The 22,883-nt window shown below is 41.4% G+C and overlaps 1 protein-coding gene across 4 annotated transcripts in view; it reads left to right on the top strand.

The window, feature by feature from the left end:
• LOC117959670 (mucin-17) overlaps window positions 1–22,883 on the top strand; it is a 93,094-nt gene that overhangs the window by 62,392 nt on the left and 7,819 nt on the right. For 2 of the 4 annotated variants that reach the window (XM_034896943.1, XM_034896940.1), the window contains exons 2-3: window positions 4,460–8,225; window positions 11,032–11,106. In XM_034896943.1, the coding sequence (XP_034752834.1) occupies window positions 5,242–8,225; window positions 11,032–11,106 (3,059 nt within the window). In that variant the 5' untranslated portion in view covers window positions 4,460–5,241. The remainder of the gene's footprint in view (window positions 1–4,459; window positions 8,226–11,031; window positions 11,107–22,883) is intronic. The other 2 variants (XM_034896941.1, XM_034896944.1) reach the window with 2 other exon arrangements.

The raw sequence follows: 22,883 nt of genomic DNA, 5'->3' as shown, positions 1-22,883 counted from the left end.
ATATTGACAAAGTTAGATTCTGTCTTAACAACAGCCCTACTTAGCATCAAGAAGCATTGCGTTTTTTTGTATTAATTTTGAAGATATTTAGACACATGACTTAAAGTCAATAATTTGTACTGTCTATAACTGTCTATCAAAACAAAACCAGCATGGAGTGCACCAACTTTTCCTAATTTGTGTGGATTTCATTATGACATTTGAACCTTTTGTCTGCTTCCTCTGTATTGCCACTGACCTCTCCAAAATTTGTAGTTAGTCAAATAGTCATGAAAAACATGCTCTGTGAAGTGAGAAGGAGTATCAGGCTATAAACAAATGTTAAACTAACCAGTACACTCTTAAACCTGCAATAACTGACTTTTTTGGCCACTCGGGGGCAGCAAAAACAGGCTGTTATCACACAGACATATCGACTTTTAAGCAGTGACTTTAAATATTAAGTCTATGCTTTTAAGTATATATGGTGAACTTACCAGCAAATACTGCCTTATTTATACACCCAGCAGTTAAGTGCTCTAAGAGATGTTGAGTGACGTTACTTCTTGTTGACGTTCAAAGTATTCTCAAACAAAACGAGACTAGCTTGCCCCTCCCTCCTCCTCCTCCCGTCCCCTCCCTTCTGTGCTTCCGCGCACTAACCCCCCCAACCACTCCAACCACCACCCCAAATCCTTCTTGTCAGTTAATGGCTGGAACGCTGGAATGCTTAAACACAGTTTGTGTATCTTTGTGGTGCAGGTGGGCACAGTATGTTTTTGTTGCTGTTTGTAGACCCTGGACTGTCTACAGGACAGTGTTTTTTTTTTTTTTTACAGTGTGTTCTGGGGACAGACAGTTAACGGATAGTGAGATGTTTTCTGTATGTGACAAATGTTGTAGCCTAAAACACGCGTGACATCGCTTCGAGAACCTTTAAAGTTGTGATTCTGGCCACCTGATAAATATAAGCCCAACATTTCCTCTCTTTGAGCTCTGTTTTTGGTCTCTCCCAACTCTTATAGAGATATATGTCTCTTTTGCTGCTTTAGCTTCTTCACTGTGTTGACCAGCTAGTTGCTAATAGTTTCTGTAATTTCTATTGTTGGTGGCTGACAGAGCTGCAGAACTGACATGCAGATAGACACACTCAGCCGTGGTGGTTACCATTTGGGTGATAACTTTATTTCAATGAAGGAAGAAACCACCCAAGCCTCTTTTTTGTAGAAGCCGTATTGGTGAAACATGGCTCGCTGTGAAGGCTGACTGTAACTGGCCAAGCCGAATGTTAGTACACAGTCCTACACATACAAACCAGTATTTACATCTTGCTGCTATTACACAGTGTCTAACAGGAATACCAATGGTTGTGTTCACTGTGATGCCTCGGGTATATAATGAATTAAGAATCGTAATTTAATGTGTTCTTTGTGTTATTCAATTTGCTTTAAGCATGATCAGGCTTAAGATTTCATCAGTCAGAGGCAGCTGCATTACTGTTTACAGCCCCCCTCCACCCCTCCGTGAGCTGTGAAGATGATACCTTCACTGATGCTTTTTACTATTTTCTGAAAACAATTTGTGAAAGCTATTTCTTGTTGACACAGGTCAGCTTTTCTTATGAATGTGCAAATGAATACATACAAAGTCCGTAATGAGCTGCATCTGTATTTATTTCATGTGCTTGCTGGTTTTGTTAAATAATAACCTAACCTCCCCGTTTGAGACATTGCTGTGTTGCACACAATTCTTACCTAACAAAATATTTCTATATCGGCAACTTTTAAGGAGTTGTTCCAGATTTTGAGAGGACTTTGGACAAGATTGCAAACACCAAAAAGGCTTCTGCACTTTACATCTGTTCTGGGACCTGATTGTGTTGTAAATTCCTTTTACAGAGCGCAGGTATAACTCTTACCCTTCCTTTCGCTCACAGGGCCAATAACTGATCATATAGCTTTTCTTAGTTCCTCTCCAGTTCCCCCTTAAATGCCCTGACACGCTGATGCTCCTGATTTACCACTTCACTGAACCCTAACCATGACATTTCCTCTGCTGCCAGAGGTTGTCTCATAGCATCTCTAAATATAACCAAGCATGTCTACCTCCTCTCTCTCCTCTTCCTCTCTGTGCCTCCTCTTCATCTCTTTCCTGTCTGACAAATTTAAGCGTGCCTAGACAATCCGATCTGACAAGCCTTTACATAACAATTCAATCCACAGCACCTTCCACATCCTCAGCACAGTGAGACCCAAAGGTGTGTTATTGGCATGGATGCAATTCTCAACATCCTTTAAATAATATTATTAGATCTGTGCAACCAGACTTTTGGCTTCTCGTGTTTTGAGTCTATCAGATATGTTTCTCAGAGTCAGCACGGCTTAGCATAGGAAGATCAGATGTGACCTTAGCATTATCAACACACACACAGGAAAGAGAATAGAAGCCTAAATCCACACCAAAGCCTGGTCAGAGAGGTAGGCAGCTAGCAAGGAGGCTGTGGTATATCTTAAATAATAACCGAAAAGAGTTATGACCCTTGCTGGCATTATGCAGTTGCACACCTTCCGACTCCTGCCTGGTGATTTATCTTTTGTCTGCCAATAAAGCTCAACATGAAAATGTCACATGTGGGAAAGAGCTGGCCTCAGCCACAGGAGTGAGTCCATGCAGCATTAAGAGGATCTGGATTCATTAAACTGTCAGCGTAAATTTTGATACGAAGGTAGTTTGCAGACCGAGAAGGAGGAATTGTGTTGAGTGTGGGATGCGGGACAAAAAAGATGTTGCGGAGAGAATGTGGCAGAGCAAGTGAGGGTGGAAGAAGGAGGAAAGATAAAAGTGTCAGCGGTGAGGAAAAAGGGGAGGGAAAGGAAGGAAGATAGAAAGAGGGTAAGATCAGGATGACAACCCATAGAATGAGTAAGGGAAATGGTCCTACGATTGGTGGATGAAACTCAGAGGAAAATCTGTCAGGGTAAATGTTGAAAGTAGTGCTTTTTACAGGAAATGGTTAGGAAGACTGACGACCAGAGTGAAATGGAAGACTAATGAAAAATAGGAGCAGTGGAAACGATTTTATCCAAGGAGAAAATTATCAAGGTCAAATGGACAGTGTAGATCCATAATATGCTATATATTTATACATTTGCTTTTGTCGTTTAGCCTCTCTAGATCATGATCAGTCCTCCTTAGTGTACTATCTCCCATTTGGTATTCTGTGTGAATCACAAGAAGCTCATCTGCAGCTATAGACACTGAAGTGATAAGAAACTGAAATGAGAAGGAATCCTGTCCAGGTTTGTTTTTAAATCCATTCATATATCTGAGTGTGTATGGTTGATATTTCCCCTCAAGGCTTTGTCAGCTGTGTCTTTAATCATAATTAATCCTAATAACCAAGTTTTTAAAAGGGGATTGATGTTGGGGGCGCAGTTGTGACAAAGATCCTCCTGTTCAGAGCCAGAGATAGAAAGAGACAAAAACAGAGGACGTAAATAAAAGTGGCAGCCCCTCGGGTATCTTTCTCCCTAAATAACCTGGGAGCTGTGAAGGCGTCACTAATTACCCCCTCCCACAGAAAAGAGGGGAACAGAGTAACAGCCAGTCATACTCACACACAGAATTCACCCGGGTCTGTCAGTGTCAGAGGCTATCACAAGGAGATAACAAGGCACAGATCCATAGATCGTGTAAGACAAACGACAGCATCACGCCTGACTGCCAGTGGCACAGACAGGAAATGGAAGTGATATATATACGTATAAAGGCTGTAGATCATCAAAAACAGGCCGCAGAATCAGTGTGACGAGAACATACTACTTAATACAGCAAGGCAGACAGACTGTCACACAGTGACCAGATGAATCAGAAAAGATGTCACCATGGCAGATCATCAAGAAGCTGATAACAGGGCCACAGACGGTTAAACATGGCGGAAGAGAAAAATCTGTAAGACACACTCATATGAGGAATAACCATCACAATGTGTGCCCATGAGCAGGAATAATACTGAATACGACCAGAGCTGCCACTGCCACAATACAGCTACTTTTAACAATAATGTAAGTGTACACATGTGTACAAAGGACATATTTCATATATTATAAAAAGGGATTACAGAGAGAGGAATATCAAATACACAAACTATGAGTATGCCCTTCAGCCAATGTGAATAGGTCTTAATTACAATCTCTTTTCACTTGTTTTTTTGTGGATGTTCTTCTGGTACGTAGTGTTTCTCCCTATACCCTGTTTTTCTTTTGTCATCTACATCCTTTCATTACTTTTTCTGAATTGATGTCTTTTTCCATTCTTTGCTGACCCCACTCTTATTCATTATTAAAATAGCTGCCTATCTTATATCGCCTTCATTATCATGAGGAACATGCACATTGTGTTTCAGTGGAAGTGCATAATATGGAAAAATTACACTCTCTTACTCCTTTTATTTCTCTCTTTGTTTTTCTGCTCTCTTTAGGAACTCTCGCCGTCTGCAACCATGAGAGAATGAGTCACTGAGAGAAGAGCTGAGACAAAAAGAAACCAAGAGAGAGCGATAAAATCAAAAGGAAGAGACGGAAAGCAAAAAAAAGTTAAAACAGACAGGCCATTATGGGGAAGTATGCAGGTCCATCCCATACTTTGGCCATCCAATCTCCTGAGGGCCCAGGGGACACAGCAGGTGGAGAAGGAGGGGCCGCCAAGTAGACAAGTCAATGTGATGGACACGGAAAGGATGGACAGGTTGCATCTTCTTCCTTCCTCCTTATTTGCTGGTTACCTCTCTGGCATCAAGAGTTTCTCTCCCTGGAATGTTAAAGAGAAATAAGAAGCAAGAAGTGCACAACGTCAGAAGATATGGGAGAGTATGGACACGTATTTGATGCTGCATATATTTATTTTTGTACAGGGGAAATATTTTCCTAGCTGTGCTTAATATTACTACTCCTTGAACTGTGATTAGAGTAATCCATCCTTTCTAAAGGATAATTTTAGTTGCAAAAGAAAGTCCTTGGTGTATACAGTTGTGCACCCTGAGCAGCTGCACACAATCCTATAAAGAAGTTTATCTTATAAACTATATTCTGTGATGAAACTAGAACTCAGTCAATCAGTTGTACAGATCTCTCACTGTTATAATGAATATATAGTACAGGGGAGATCACTTTCCTTGTTGATGCACTGACACAACGAGGCCTTCACAACATCAAACTTCCCGCGGAGCCTGTGGATGTTGAGGGAGCGAGAGAGACAAGAGAAATGGTGAGCAAAGAGCCCAACCACTTGCTTACAGGCCAAACCAATGGCAAGAGCACCTTGGGGGACAAGTTGCCTGGGACAATGACTGTGCGCTCTGTGCTGCTCAATCGAGACTCCCCAGATATTGAGAGCCGTCTCAAGCGCCGCCGCAACCGCACCCACCAGGTACGCTTTAAAGACCTGGAGGATGGCAGCAGCAGCAGTGGCAACAGTGGAACAGGAGAAAGCAATAGCCATCAGAAGCCTGCCACAAATAGTGACAGTCCACATCCTCAACGCAAACACAACAGCAGGTCCCCCAAGCCATGGACTGACAGGGATGGCCCACGGATACAGAGTTTACCTGGCCAAACCTCTGTGGTGGGGGCTGTGCGTGGGGACATGGCAAGTACTATAGAGGTAGTGGCTGCTTTCTTAGCCAGGGCCCCTCCTCATCCATTGACACCGGGCCCTACACGTCGATGCTGGGCACCACCACAGACTAACTCCCTAACCTTGCCAATGACACGCAGGCCCAGCACGAGCACCAGCACAGCCATCCAGACCTCCCCATGCCTTAAAAAGCCCCAGTCCCTCTCTTCCACCCACACACGTAGCCACAGCATTGGGGACTCAGTGGGCATGGATGGGGATGATGAGCATGACTCCCAAGATGAATACCTTGCGCACAACCATGTGTTGGTGCCTAGGTCCAAGGATCAGAATGGTCCTCCTGGGCCTGGAGATCCAACTGTGGTGGAACGGAGGTCTAAAGCTTCCAGGACAGACATCAAATCAGCTGTTAGTGTGGTAAAAAGCTTCAGGCACAGCTGCCCCCCTTCAGTGCTTCACAACACTGAGCCATTTCACTGTTCCTCTATGTCCTGTCGAGATGGCGCCAAGCGTCAGGGAAGCAGCACTCCCTCAGTAGTCAGGAGGAGAAAGCGGCTGAATAGGACAACAAGTGATCCTGGAAAGGAAGTGCACTTTTGCACCACTCTCACTCAGACGGAAAGCCCCAGTCCATCCCTGCCACCCTCAAATACCAAACTCTGTACCACTCTAGTTCAAACTGAGAGCCCTTTCCCACATCAAAATTCAAAGTATTGTACCACCCAAAGTCAAACTGAGAGCCAACATATATCTCTACCTTTGGATAACAAACAATGCACAACTCCAATTCAAATTCCCAACTCTCGCCCAACCCTACCTCCTAATGCGGAACAGTGCACCACTAAAAAAAAAACAGACTTGCCTTGTCACTTTGTCAGTCCAAATCATGAACCGTGCACTACCCAGACACAAACTTGCAGCCTCTGTTCTTCCCCACCTCTGACAATATCACTGAGTGCAATGCAAATTCAATCGGAGAGTCCTGTATCCCCAACTGTGACTCAAGACCCTCCCACCACCCAAATAATTACAGTGCCTTACTGTGCTTCTAACCCACCTACAAGTGCACCAAAACAGACCCCGGAACACTGCGGTAAACCACCTTCCTCATCTCCAACCAAACCAGTTTGCACCACCCCACCTCCACCCATAGCACTGTCCATTCCTTGCTCCACTTCTGCACTTACTGTTGTCCAACACCCTATCCCCTATTATACCGTTGTGTCACCACCAACAACCCCCAGCACAGCTGTTGTCTGCTCCAGTCCTTCCTCAACTGCACCATCATGCCCCACCCAAATATGCACCTCCCCTATCTCAAACATAGTATCATCAGCTCCCCTAACCTCTTCCACCCCTACAGCGACTGTAACCCCCAATATAACTCCCTTTGACCCCATTAGCCATCCAACCACTGCCCCAAACGTAACACATCAGCCACCACACAATGCGTCAAATGCTACACCTCCTACAAATTTAACACCATGTACATTTGTAACTCAAACTGCCCTGTCATGCACCTCCATATCATATTACTCTACTACACATTCGGTTAGTCACCATGCCCCTCACCCTAATTCTACAACACCTTCTTATGCCACTCTCATACAAACTGTGTCTCATTGCAACATCCCATGTCAAGCTCTGCAAAATACCTCTTCTTCCATCACTGGCATAACCCCCTACTCCTCTCCAGTCCCCAAATTAAAATCTTGCACTTCTCCGCCTCCACTTGTGACAACATATGCGTCCAATCTTCCTAATGCACAACAATGTGCTACACCAACTAAAGCTGTTCCTCTTTATTCTTCCACATTTCGTGCTGCACCACCTTACACGCCCCCCTCTCAGGCGCCCTACAACGCTCAGGATAAGAGGGGCATTCGACTTCCACCTCCTCCCCCGCCACCTCCACCTTACACACCACGCAAAAAGGGAAGTGATCCACCAGGTCATGTAATCCGAACACCCATGCTCAGGGCAGACGGCATGGCCAACAACAAAGATAAAGATGGGAAAAAGGAAAAAAACGAAGATATAAAATGCACAGACTCACCCAAGCTCTGTGAGAGAGCCAGCTCTCTGAAGCACAGAGCTAAAACTCCGCCAGTTGCTGTGATGAAGGGAGAGAAGCAGTCCTCCTCATCCTCCTCCTCTCCTGCCAAGGCCTGTTTTAAGTCCAGCTGTCTCAGCTCAGCCCAGGCTCAGCTTGGGGCACTACACAAAATGCTCTGCTCAGGACCCAACGCCAGGCCCAACACCCCCAACAGCCAACATCCTCTCCCTCCAAACCAGCAGGGTTGCTCTGGAGCTAGGGGCTGCTGTGCTTCTGGGGAGCGGTCTACAGCTGGGCCCCTGACTGCCACCCAGGCTGACACACTAAGACAGGTCCAGGAAATTCTGGGAGGGTTGGTGTCTGGAGCCAGGTGTAAACTGGACCCATCCCGGGTGACAGAAAAGCTCCTGGGTCCAAACGGACCCCTGCATGACATTCGTAACCTGCAGACCCAGCTCCACAGCCTGGAGGGGGTGCTGGAGACCAGCCAGAACACCATTAAGGTCCTGCTGGATGTCATTCAAGACCTTGAGAAGAAGGAAGCCGAGAGAGACGGGTGAGGCAATATCATTTTTACTATATATATATATATATATATATATATATATATATATATATATATATATATATATATATATATGAAGGAATTAAAAGGTAACTCCTGCACACTGACTCTATACCACACATTTATTTTAATCAACAGTGTTTGGAGCTCAGTCAGTTTAGGTTGTAATACTTATTACATAACAAAATAGCATTCTTCCCTGTGTACTTTGGGATAACAAACATCCAACTACCAACATTATAATAGTTGCCTGACGGCTTTCACACTTGCATTTAATTAGCCCTGGGATGACCTAGACCACGTTTAGACGGACTTAGGCCGACCCATGACACAGTGGAGGTGCCAAGAATGCCAGGCATGCAGAGAGCTTGGGCAACAAAAAATGCAGGGTAGCAATTCAAGTGTGTATTTTTATTGATTACCCCATGATGATGACATAAACTGTATGTATAACCTCTAAGCCTTTATGATAACTTTCCCATAGTATTATAAACTGTTCAGTGTGTTGGCCTTTGATAAGCCTTCCAATTTATTGATCTACTACTCAAATGGACCTTTCTTGATTTGTCTCACCAGTACCTGAAACAGCACACCCTCACCAATGCAGCCTCTTTTATTTTTTTGTTTTTGCTTCTAGGGCTCAATGCACACAATTTAGGCACACAGTTACCATGTCACAACAATTTGATTGGACAAGGAAAGAGCCATCTTCACTGGGTGGATAAATTCAATGTACTAGACTCAGTTCACAAAAAGATATGTTTACCATGTTTCTGGTTCATGTTCACGTAAAAAGTGAGGTTTAGTATGAGGTTTCACACTGATATATGTTAGACAGTGTTAACTTTGGTAAAGCTATTCCTGGATCAATGCATAGTACATATGAAAGGTTAGAAGTTTTAGAATTTCACATTGTAGGGCGGTATTTATTTTTGCAATTTATGTCCAAGTTGGTCTTCAAAGGTAGAGTTCACAGTACTGTGTAATGTTGCATAGCCCAAAAGAGGTTTGTCTGGGTTTAAATATTGTGTGAAAAGCCCTAGGCCAAAAGTGGAGCTATATAACACATTTGAAGTTTTAAATGTGAAATGACTGAAAGCCGTAGGCTGCTTAACCCAGGGCTAACGGGGCTCTCAGCCCAGGGACAAGTGTAGTGTGAAAAGCCATCTGGTAATCTGTGGCCAACTTTAACATTGAGTCTTCTATTAAGCCTTTATTGGACAATGGATGGATGGATGGATGGATGGATGAATTGATAGAGAAAAGCAAGGAGTGAAGAATGATTGATAAAAGTAGAAAACAGAAAAGGAGGGAAGAATGAACAGTGGATTATGAGTGCCTGGTATTTTGGAGACCTGGAAAGTAAATGTCAGCATGTAGCCTAAGTGCCTGCTGTTTTATTCCCAGACAGTTAATTTCTCAAGTGAGCATCTGCTTCTCTCCACATACAAAAAAGGAGGGGCTGGCATGATAATGTGATCAAAGCCTTGCACTAAAAGATTGTCTTCTCTCTCCTGGAGTGAAGTTGACAAGTGGGTTGTTGTAGGCAGAATATTCTTCAAACAGGGAATATCCACCACCCAGCAGTAATAACCTTGCTGCATCATGTGCTTTGTATATTACAGATAGATGGTTGTTGTGCCTAAGCTTTGCAGTGATGCAGCTCCTCTATTTATAGCCAGCATTTCAAATACTTTGGCAACAAAGCTGTGCAGACAGAACACAATGTAAATTTGGTAAGAATGGGAAGGCAAGAGAGACTGAAGTGACTGAAACAGCAAGGCGAGCAATAGACACGGAAGAAGAAATACTAAACTGAAATCAACACAGAAGGCAGAGAAGCATCTGTAGTTATTTTTATGAAGATTCATGTCAGTCATGAAACCCTCAATCTCAACTCTTGATATGCTGAAGAATGTCATGTCAGACGACAGGGAGCGGTTTGGTAACTTGATTGTACTCATTTCGCGACAGTCCTTTCCTCATGCTTGTATGCAGCAGGCGGGGACAGATAGAAATCCGTATTTGGCTGTCATGTTGGTGGTTTCAGATGTGCCATGCCTCTTAGTGTAAACCCTTTACCATTTTCATCAAGTCTTTAATTAATCTGCTTTCTACAATGTAAGCAGCTTAGTAATTTCTCCCTCCTTATCACACCAAAATAGTACATGATGTGGGGATGAGAGAACTCTTATAGGACAAGATAGACATAGATGGATGTGTGTATACTGTATGAATTTATGGAAAGGCTTAACTGATGTCTGAGCACCGTAATCTAAATCATACTCCTAACTCTAATGCCAACACTATACTTTGCATACTTTTGAACCTTTTTGACCGCATAGCCATCTGTCCCATAAAGTTACACATTTTGCATGTTCCAGTATATATATAGAATATAGAATAGAACATATAGAATTTAGTGATGGGGCTAAGTCTAATGCATATTTGACTTTTACCTCATATGCATTGTTTCATGCCTGGGGTAATCTAGTGACTCATGGTTTACGTAACAGCCTGAGCCTGGTGGAGGGGGGATCTTTCATTAAAAAATGATCAGGGGTGATTTCAGAGAGGATTAGATTGGTGTATTTGCAGGGATATGTGTGGCAGAAAGTTGGTTCAACAAGGGAAACAATAACCTAAATATGTCTGTTGGCACACACACGCACACACGCGCACACGTGCACACACGCACACACGCACCTACGCACACACACACACACACACACACACACACACACACACACACACACTATTTTACCCCTTGATATGTCATCTCTGTGCTTTTCAACAGAAGACATTCATACAGGACCGGACAGGACATTGAAAACTGTGGAACCTGCAGGGACTGTGCCTGCATCATCTACAGGTATGTGGATGGATGCGTCCTCCTGGGAGTGAGAATTTCGGCATTTTTATTGCTTGTTTTACATGTGAGCACCGAGAGCACAGTGCGTGTCTCCTCGCACAGTTATGTGCATCACGCTGTCATTTTGAATCAAATCAGTTTTGGGAGTTCAGTGTTCTGGCCTGGTAGGATTGTCGTTCTGCTCTGTGTGACAGCACAGCCGGGTAGAGCATTTTGAGTATGGACACTCATTGCAACCACAACACCGCTGCAGATTTGATCCCTTAACACAGTTATTATTTATAAAGACTTATCACACAAACACACACTCCCTCTTAGATTTAATGAGGTGAACAACAACACTGATTTAAGTTGTGCAGCCTTGTGCCCACTTGTTTTCATCTTATCTCCTCTACTCTTCTCATTTTTCCACTTTCCTTATCTCTCTTTTTCACACACGGATGCACACACCGTCAAATACACACACACAGACAGACAAACACACACACACACTCACACAGACAGTAGAGTTACTGCATAATCATTCCGCTCTGAGATTTGAATTGAAATCAATCAATTAACAAACAGGATTTCACAGTTTAAAGGAGGGTGAAGAAAGGCAAAATGAAAAGTGTGGATTGCTATGAAATTGAAATTCCTGTCTCTTAGTTGTAAATGTCACATTTGCAACAACAAAAAAGAAATAAAGTAAAAAGGATTATTAGTAGAAGAAGCCAGTCTTGCAGAGAGAGAGGTGGAAGAAATAGTGGAGAGAGAGGATATATGACATCGGGAGTGCATTACTAAATAAAACCTGTAAAAAAGAAAAAGCAATTTATTTTGCATGTAGTTTGTATCATATATTATACATCTGGCTTTAACTTCAATTTATTTAATTCAATTGAGCTTTTTTAGAGAATCAAAAATATCTATCTTATTTTTTTATTTTTTATATCTTACATATATAGTAGTATTTGCGTATATATGCTACATATACTGTTACATATAGTATATACAGTACATATGCATATTATAGATATATATTGATCTGTTTTCTGGTGTTAGGGTTACAGCAGTACTCTCATTATTATAACTCTCATGTAAACCCCTTGGAGGGGTTATGTCAAATTATGTCATAAATCTGAGGAAGCCTAACCAAATTAACGGGCCAAGATTCATCATCAGTCTTTTTTAATTGTGGACTGGAGCTGTGTAATATGGCACCTTAGACTGATTGCTTTCAGTGATTTGATTGTGCATACTCACTTACTCACTCATTTATTATTTATTATGCAGTAGCGCTAATAAGGTGTTTCCTGTAGCTGCAACACATCGTCAACATTAACCAGATGTCAAAAAAATTATATTATGGCTGAAGTTCTGGCATATTCTGTTTTAGATGGGTTTTCCGGATATTTGTTATGCCCTTTTATTATGTTGTTATCAATAATTGTACAGCACTTTGGGGCGGTAGTGACTGTTTGTAAATGTGCTATATAAATAAACTTTGACCTTGACCTTGAAGTTTAAACAACTGTACACCACATAAATGATTCAGTCTAATCTGGCTATTTTCAGTAATTTATTTATAGTGTGTATGCAAACCTCCTCAATCAAGAAATAGAGAAGAAGAAGAAGGAACATGCGGGAGGACAAGAAGAAAGATAGTTGAGGATAGGAAAAAAAAGAAGGGGAAAGTCTGAGATTTAAAAGTGGAAAAAGGTAGCGAGAGCAGAGAGAGGAGAAGCCTATAAAGAAAATGGATCATTCAGAAGCTATACAGCTTCATCTTGAAAGATTATGTATATATATTATGATATTACAGTAAGGGTTACTACTCATGAATGTCTGTATAAAGCAGCAATAGTTCCTCATCTTGAAGAAAGGGAATAAGAAATACAGATGATGACTGTACAGAAAGTGAATAACATGAATAAGTGAAATAATACACTTAATCTTATGCCGATCAGTCGACATCCTGGGTTTTATGGTCAGATGAAGACTTATCGCTCTATCTACCTCTCAAGTCGACATGCTTCTTTCATGTGTGACAAGAGGATTTTCCTGCTTTGAAAAAGAATGAGATTTTCTTTCTTTAGGGCTCAAGTTGAGCTGAGTCTAAAAAGAGAATTTGGCAGCGCTAGAGAAGAAGGTGTTGGAGGAAAAAGGGATAAAGCGAAGCCCAGAATGGAGTGAGTGATGGAGAAGCTATAGGATCTGACAGGACAGATTCCATCAATTAAAAAGCCTCTTGAAGAAGTCTTACCCCTCAAAGTAAAGGCAAAGCTCAGCATATCACACAGTATCAATCTAGTTAAAAAGCTCAGACAGCAATATATGTGGAGAAATGAAAATCATTTTCATGCAAGAACATTTGTCCTTGACCAATGAGCTGCTAGAAAATTGGACCAGAGTAAATCTAATGTCACACGACTGTATTTTAAAGCTGCTATAATCAATATTTTTATAATAACGATAGATCAAACGTGTAATGTGAAAGAGGTTGCTCGTACAGTTGTGATGAACCCACAGACATCATCTGGCTTGGCAATTCATCTGAGCTCTGTGAGTGTTTTTAGAATTTTCAGTTTTTTTGGGGTTTTGGTTTTCTGGCCATAACTTGAAAGGAACGGTTCAAAGTTTTGGACGTAAGACCTTATTTTCAAGTTAGCCAGTCAGTGTGTTTTTTATCAATAGAGACAGTTTTTAAAACTTCAACAATATCTGCTAGCCTGATAGCCACACCACAGTACACCAAAGGCAAATAAATTATAACGCCAGACTATTGATGTAAATGTCTGTTGATAGAATAATGTTAGAAATAAAACTACCCTTGCATCTCATTGATCACATTACATTTTGAAAGACTATTTTCTTGCTCCTGTTAGTAGTACTTCGCCAAAAAGTAAACAGAGAAGCGCGCTACAGTCAGGACATCTAGCAAGCTAGTAGTAGCTTTGTAAATAGTTAATGAAGCAGTGGATTGGAAACAAAGGACTAGGAAACATGGTGAATGAGTGTAGATTTAGAAATTGTAAAAATAAACCAAAAAGATGGGCACCACCAGTCTACCGAAATTCTGTCCCTGTTCTCTACAATATCTCCAGCGGGTTCTGTCTCTACAGATTATCTTGGTCCTTCTGCCCTTTTAGCATCCCTCTCTATTAGTTCTTTGTCTAATAGCAATGTGTAGTCCGGCTCTTATAGGTATGATCCGTTGGATACACAGAAGGACTGGCGATGAAAAGAGTTAAACTGTCTCCACTGATAAAAACACTCTGGCTAACTTGGAAATAAGATCTTATGTAAGTAATTCTGAACCACCTCTTTAATGTTTTAGTTAATTTGCAAAGCTCTTATTGTTGTTTTTGGCTACAGCAAGCACGGATACAAACAAATGGGCTACATTAATACATTGTTTGGATACTAGCTGATAATGCACTCTGAACAAATGCAAAACCCAAGCAAACTTTGGCAGTAATAGTTGCATATTTTATCTGTACATCCTCCCGTTATAAATCCTGCACTATGTTCAATGCGATTCTGACTTCAAATATTCGGTAACGGTCAGAAAAGCAGACTATGCATATTCCAACATGCCATGTCCACTTCCGGTATACAAATGAATAAAGATACTATATACTGTGTATTTTCACAGATACAGTTATATAGTTACACTACTAGTTTTTCATGGAAGACATTCGGATTAACCCACTGTGCACTACCTGCCCATCACCAAAACATCAGAGAGACAGTGGAGTATGTGCTAAAGACACCGATATTCCCCTTAGGAGTTGGTGGAGACCAAAACAGAGCTAAAAATTGAGTCAAGTGTGTCGATGTCTAAGTCCTGGATCTTAACAATCTTACCTACAGCACCTTCAATTATGTGGCGTCAGTGTTGTGTTTTAGAGCTTGTTGTGCTGCCCCTAAGTGGCCAAAGAAAATCACTGAATGCAGCTGTAAAGTGGAAAGTCTGAAATTTTCTAAGAAAAAAAATGTCAGGATATAAAGTGTGCGTGACAATTGCACAGAATAATGCACAATACATAGACAATATTTACATTGTTTGTAAACTACTTTTATGTTTATGTCCATTAAAAAAGAAGAAAATTAAAAGTGCTACCTTTTAAAGGATGTAATTAGCAGGAAATAGCGAATATTCCTTTTAAAAATACAGACAAATAAAAGTCTAACAAAAACAATATATGTCAAATACAAAGCTATTATGATACATGTTTGTCTTTGTGTTTTTGCACACAGAGCTTTGTTCTCCAGTTCCTCAGGGCATCTTTCAGGGCAAAGCTTATATAACAATGCTAATGACACATTAGGCATGGAAATGTAAATTCTAGTCGCAACAGAATCTAACATTTTGAACCCAACCAAGACTTATAAACACGTGCTTCATTTATTCTGCTTTTTAAGGGTCTCTCATTAAAGTAAAAAAAAAGAAGGCATGATGTATTTGATCTTATTCATCTACCACCAGTGGCACATTAACAGCATGTTCATACATGTATCTGATTGTGTGGCCGACCATGCAGGAGTGTTAATTAATGAGTGCATTTGTGATTTTTTTTCCCTTATTCTTTTTGCTAATGGCTAATGTGACGTACGGAACAAAGTAGGGAGCTCTAACAAGTAACTGTTGTGCTTAATCCCTGAGGAGTTTGCGAAGACGGCAGCCTAATCAGATCTGTACTCTGCTGCTTTATCTCTGCTACTGCTCTGTCTATTGCTCGATCACACATTTCACTGGTGGAGCTTGATTGGTTGCTACTCTGAAATGGATTAACAACTCTCCGGACCATACGTTTTTAGCTAAACTATGGGTCCACTAAGAGTTTTTTCAAACACAATCTGCCATCGTCTTCACTGAACAGCAGATAATTGAGAAAAGGCTTGCGCAAGAAGCATTCTTTCTCCTTCTCTCTTTTCTGCTAGCTGACTGTTATCTGTGGGAAAGCCACTTATGCGTGTTTGATATCTGTAATGTGGCCTTGTTCCACACTCGTCTGTTTTCTATCCATCCCTCTCAATCACAGTCTGTGGTGACTCTTTAAAGCATCCTATTTGCAATGAACGCCTCTTCACATTACTAATATGCATATGCATACCAGGTGCGGTGGTGTTAGGGTGGAGGATCCAGAGTGGTGGAGGATTAGGAGTCCTGCAAGTCTTGAGGGCCACAGACTGATCCATTTGGAAAGACATAAGATGAACATTTTGTGACAGGGCCTTCAGAGACAAGTCATCACAACTCGCCATTCTCACCACACACCCTACATGAATCAGCACTTCCTGACACACATCTCCACCTAAACATTGCATTACGGGACTGAATAATCGCACGCTATCCTTTGATTGGGATAGACCAGAGTGGGAGTTGGTGGAGTATAAGAGACTCTGGGCACGGGGATGGAAATTGGGCTTACTCTTGCATGCATCTCAATATCTCCAACTTTCTATCTCTCACCATCTATCCATCATTCACCCTTCTATTTATTTATTTTTTTATTTATTACTTTAAAAAAACAGAAGCCAAATTTTACAAATGCCTTATTGCAGAGTGCAGTAAAATATTCATCCACATTAAAAATGAATCACCAACGACTTTAAAATCTTTTTAAAAGTAATGAAAGTGTTATAGGAGACCTAGAGACATCTCACCATTGGCACAGTGCGGGTGAAAGCTAACACGATTGTCCGATACAGCCTCATGATGGAGCAGCTCTGCATGGTTAAACAGGCATTATAAAAATGTCGCCTGATGTGGCCGGGTTGGATCTGTTGGTAGAGCAAGCGCACATATGACTCACGGTTTATGCCTCAATGCAGAGGTCCAGAGTCCGAATCTGACCTGTGACGATTTATTGCGTGTCTTCCCCCTCTCTCTCCCCCTTCTCACCTAGCTGTCCTATCAAATAAAGGCAGAAAAGTGCAAAAAATAATCTTTGTAAAAAAAAATATGTAGCCTTATAAATTTCAGAGTGAATTAACTGATTGAGTTAAAAAAACAGCATGTGAGGAATTACCTGAAGTCTTTTGTGTACCTGAATGAAAGGAATATGGAGCGTTTGTACTCTGAAGTGGAGAATCAAGTAAGAACAATGTATAGTGTCTTTGCTGTCACTCAAGTCAGTGTTAAGAGCTGTGGGCTGTAGTGCATGGAGCCCTCATTCACACTACTCCTGCTCTCTATAATGTGCTTCTGTCTACGTCCCGCTTTCCAGAGAGCTACTTCTCAGCTTGGGCTCACTTTTTCTTTCACTGCCTTTGATTCACTTTCTCATGTGGACCAGAAGGGCATAGCAGTCCAATTCAAATACTCTCCACATGGTCCCAACACTGGCCCATAGCTACTGACAGCTTCTCATTGTTCTGGTTTTATCCAGAGGTATACGGTACTTTAAAGACATCAGAAAGAGATGCCTTTTTCAGTAGATTTCTTGTGTCACTTCCTCCACTCTCTCCCCCCCCGTTTCCCAGTTTTTCTGCACATTGAATATGAATACATTTCACACCTAAATGGGGATGAGAAGAATTGGTGCAAACAGCCCTGGATTGGGTATAGGAGCAGCAGAAAAGAGGGGTGAGAGACGCTTCAGAGAGGAGATGAGGAGGAAATATTGCCTAGGCAGCTGCTTATAGCTTTGCTTTCTTTTCCACAGCCAAATGAAGCAGAACCTGATATGTTTATGTGTACAGTTTATCCAGGGAAATAACATCTGCACATACAATGCAACATACAGTGTCCATATGAACATAAACCTGTCCAAAATAAATCTGTGCCTCTGTGTGTGCACATTTAGCAGAGCTCCTCTGAAACACAGTGATGTGTGAGCAAATTATAGATGAACTTCTCATGTTCTTAGTCGCAAGAATATTTCTGAACCTGTATCCAGCCTCCAGCCATTCATTAAACATTGACTATTCCCTTCCATTATCATAACAGGCAGTGGAAAGACCAGACTGAATAGAATATAAAATGAATTCCTAGGTTAAGGGAAAGGAGGAGATGGAAAGGGAGTATTTGAAGAAGCAACATGCATGTGTGTGGGAGTGCATGTGTACATACATAAAAGACAGAGAAGACAAAATAAATTTATAAGCAACTTTAAATGAACAAATCAGGTTACCAAGTATCCATAGAAATTATATTTATAGTGGACTATTATGCATATCATACAGTAAGTTAAGTGCTAAAGTTCTGTGTAAGTGCAGGAAGTAGTCTGTCCGACTTTCACGTATTAGATTGTTCATTTAAATGTTCTGTTTTTATTAACCGTAACTACAATCTTTCCTTGACCTTAACCGAATGCCCCAACTGCGTAAATAATCATACAAACCATGATCCAACTGCTTTGTTTGCCACAAGTGCATATTGTGTTGCAAGAGGGAATGTTTTAAGGGAAGCATTGTCATTGAACATTTTACACATGGGTTCTGTATTAACTTTTTGAGCCTCCCATAATTATGTTAATAGAAAGTGTTGTCCTCGTGGCATTATAATTCTGTAAAAACCTATTTGCCGTTGCAAATGGGTTGTACATAAAAGTTATTCCTATAAGACATATTTGCATTTCTTGTACATCCCTTGTGTGTGGGCACTCGGCACCGAATCCCACGTGGAAAAGGTGTACCACATATGGGCATTAGGTACTGTACAAAGGCAGTTAAAGATTGCAAATACATTGAAAGGATATTATGGAAAAATGCCAGCGATAAATAGTATCAAAATGAGGGTTTACAGATTTAAAGTAAAACATTCTAAAATATTGTGGCGTGTTTAGGTTTCAAAGAAAAATAAAGTTTTAGACACAAAATATTCAACACAACCAACTCGGTGCACTCTAATGCACTTATTAAACCCAAAGATTAAGTCCCTTCAGCTAGGCAACATCAGGATAATCTGCTGCCTGCAGAGCCTGGATTTGTTTTTCACTGATATTTCAAATCACCAGGTTGTCCATATCTGACAGGGAATTGATCCGAACACAAAGAGATTTCCTCCTCGCTGTGTATCTTAAACCATAAATAGAGAAAGATAGAGTCAGAGATAAATAGAAACCAATTGAAATACAGCAAGGCAGGGAAAATAAGAGCTGGTGTATTTTCAGTTTAACTGGATATGAGAGGTTTTGTTTCTCGGAAGAAATATCCGTCAGATTCTTGACTCTGACCTTTTGCTAACAACCCTGTCAGAGCTTTCAGGTGTGTGTGTGTGTGCGTGTGTGCGAGCGTGTGTGTGTGCGCGCGCCGCTTCCCCCGTGTATTAGGCTGATAATGGAGAAGTGGTGTGTGTGAAATGTGTAAAGGGCAGGGCAGGCAGTTCTTCTGCAGTAATCCATCTTTACTTCAGGGCTAAGCCACGGAGCAACAGGCACCTCACAGGGGAGAGAGAGAAAATACACTGTAGGCATCTATCTCATTCATATAAAACTACACAGAGCAAATGCTCTGCCAGCAGGAGCACAAGATTTTCACAGCAAGAAAACAAGAAAATAGAAATAAATAGTATTATTTGTTCCATGTTCTCTGTTTTTTCTCTGACAGCACAGCGGTTACAAAAGAAAACAGGCACAGTGTGTGCAGCTTACATCTAAAAAAATGTGTCTCAGCCCATTCACTGGAGATGGGGAACCGTAAAATTCTTATATGTCCTTACAAATCTGTATCCATCCACCCAGGAGTTTGTTTGTGTGAAGAAATTACATACATAAGGCTGGGTGTGAAACAGAGGGGGAGAAAGAGATAGACACACACACCAAGAGAAGAGGGAGAGCGAGAACCCTTGTTCATGCTTTTTGGCAATAATCACAGAGCCAAACTTGTGCCAACAGTGAGTGCCAGATGGTGCCCATCACCATTGTGCTGTGTCTTTGTAATGGGGAGGAGAGAGGAAGATCAAGAGTGGCATGTGGAACAGTGAAGCGCTGCCTAATGTGGATGATGTGTCATATAAATACTAATCATGCTAAGATCACACCCACAGCTAAAATAGATCCCTAAAGCTTTTCTACTTGCACCCACTCTCAATCTTCTCCCTGCTTTGGCACTGAGCTTATGTCATTCTCCGAGATGATCGATAGATGAGATGTTAAATGCTGAATGATAAAACGTTCATTATTGGTTAATAAATCGTTTCCTAATGCTTCATAAATTGTCATAAGCATTTTTGGTTGCCGGTTTGTGAGAAATCTATTTGCATGAAGGTGGAGTATGCTCAAAAGGAATTAGTTTTTACAACATGTCGTCTCACGTCATAATGCAAGCAACCAATACACTTGAAGGCTGGGTGAAAAGTTGGCTGTGTACTCGATGGTTGTTCAAATGGGAATTATGGCACACAGATAATCGTTTTTCGAAGACACAACAGTGAAAAAAGACCGCTTGAGATCCAAGTTCAAACCCTGCTTAACTTCTCACCTCCATGAAGTTCACAGACTTTGGGGTTTCATTCATTTTGTTTTACCTTAATGATCTAAAAGTCTTCAATACAACTTAAATACATCTGCTTTTAAAGATATATTATCTCTAGACTGAAAGCCTACATGTCTTGTTAGAGGCAACAAAAAAAAAAAAAACTACTGTTATTCTGTTTGAGATGTAATATATTTTGGACCTCTTTAGTCATCCAAAAAATCCCATTGAGGTATAAAAAAAGAAATTGGTGTCAATCTGCTCCCTATTTTCTGCCTTTATGCACGTCTTCCAACTATGTTCCCAGCTCACCTTAGCCCTAAATCTTCATTACCCCTCGAGACTTCATGCATTCCACCTCCAAGCTAGAGAGATAAAACTAAAAACACACCCCCTTCACATAAAGAAAACTGTGAAAAATGCTTCCAGTGGGATTTTATGAATGGGTGCGACAGAGATAAATATGGATCCTGACTGCTAGTTTTTTTGTTTTTTTTCGGGTAGCCTGCCGTCAGACCTCTCTCTCAGTTCTCCTCAATACCCACTCATCAATCAGAGCCTTCTGCTCCAGGAGCTATCACTCAATACCTCTGTGGTTCTGAGGACAAGACAAACAGCCTCTGTGTGCCTTTCTTTTCCTTTTTTAATTCACCTTAGCTGTACAGTTCATTTACCATGATGATATCCTGGTGACGTTTGAACAAATTAGTTTACAACTCACAAAAACACAATACTTTTGTGTCTACCCGTTGCTAAGCATTTGGATAAGTATCCACTGTGGCCTGGCTTGAATTGAAAAGAAAGACTGAGTAAGCACACCTCACCACATATGTTGCACTAATTTTGGCCCACAACAGCTCCAGGAGACCGAACACTAGATTTTGGTCCAATACCAGCACAACGCAGCTATTTTTGACACAGATCTACACTGACTTGAATCTACTGAAACTGTGATACTGTAGACTTACAGTTAGACTAAATTACAACAATATGTTTAGCATTTCAGGGCTCACAATAACAGTTTAACCATGCTACTGTAGCTCAAACCTTCATGCTCAGTGGTTGAGAAAAAAGGCAACTGCAGACCGGACACTATCACATGATCCTGCGGTTCTCCTCAGCTGTTCGCGTTTTTAGAGTTTCAGTTAGTTGTTTTTTGTACTGCAAATTTACTGTTTGGTTCACTCTTACCGCTCTCATAACGTTGCTTTCCTCCACATTAGCAAAAAAAAGCTCTTAAACCAACTGTACACTACGTTCTTAGCACCGGACAACAGACGGGAAGTTATCAAGCTGCAGGTGAACATAGTGGAGCAGCTGAAGAGCCAGATATTTCACAAAGGAGTGCTTGGAGACCAAAACAGAAGTTGTTGATATTTTAAACACGTCGTTAATGTTGTGAAACAGTTGCAGTGTAGTTTTGTTTAGGCATAAAGACTACTTGGTTATGTTTAGGCACCAAAACTACTTAACTAAGTTTAGAAAAATCAGTTCAGGGATTGTGAGATCAAGGAGCTCTTGCTCAATCTTTGAGCAATACCATCAGAGTCTACATCTACCGGTCTACATCTCACTTACCACTCCCTCTGTTATGGTACATTTAATAATCAGGTCACTCAAAAAAGCTACTGACAGACGCTAAGTAAGGTGATAGAAGCATGCACACGCAGTGAACTCCCAAAGTAAACCAGTAATGAGTGCAAATTCACAGTAAACAGCTTTTCCCCCTACTGAGCAGATCCTGGATGCTCAGGACTGCCAGCCTCGCATTTGGCTGGTGGTTTAGTGTATGCAAGCTTGTCTCATTTATACACTTTGTACAGCATCTTCCCATGGTAAAATGAGCTCTACAGAGTAAACAAAGCACTGAGAGTTAGACCACAATAGCGGGTCAAGTCTTAAGCGGATATAGGCTGTCTCTAATGGCGTTTTTCCACTGCTGGTAACAGCTTGCCTTGGCTCGCCTCGGCCCGCCTCGGCTCGCCTCGGCCAATTATACTTCCGTTTTCCATTGCAGATTGAGTAAAGCCTCAGCGTGGCTGGTCACTATAGCAACGCGTGATGACGTAATTTTCAGCGCAGGTTACAACAGCACGTCGGCTACTCGCCGCAGCCAGAAGAAATGTTTTGTTTCAAAAGAAGCTGAAGGAAGCAACGAAAATCACCGCTAAAAAAAACAGGAGTTTGGGAATACTGACGGAGTTCAGACGTCGACATGACTGTTGTTCGCCGACACAAAAGGGTAAGTTAAGTTTCCTGGTAGCGTTAGCTAACATTTGCATGTGTTCAGCGTTGCAGTCAGTATTTACTATGCGCTATATAAAGTAGATGAACTTTAGCAACCATGATTACACACCAACATGTTTGCTGTG

Source organism: Etheostoma cragini, chromosome 16, assembly GCF_013103735.1.
Source record: "Etheostoma cragini isolate CJK2018 chromosome 16, CSU_Ecrag_1.0, whole genome shotgun sequence".
Taxonomy (NCBI): Eukaryota; Metazoa; Chordata; class Actinopteri; order Perciformes; family Percidae; genus Etheostoma; species Etheostoma cragini.
The sequence above is the reverse complement of the archived record's forward strand: the minus strand, read 5'-3'. Positions and strand labels throughout refer to the sequence as shown.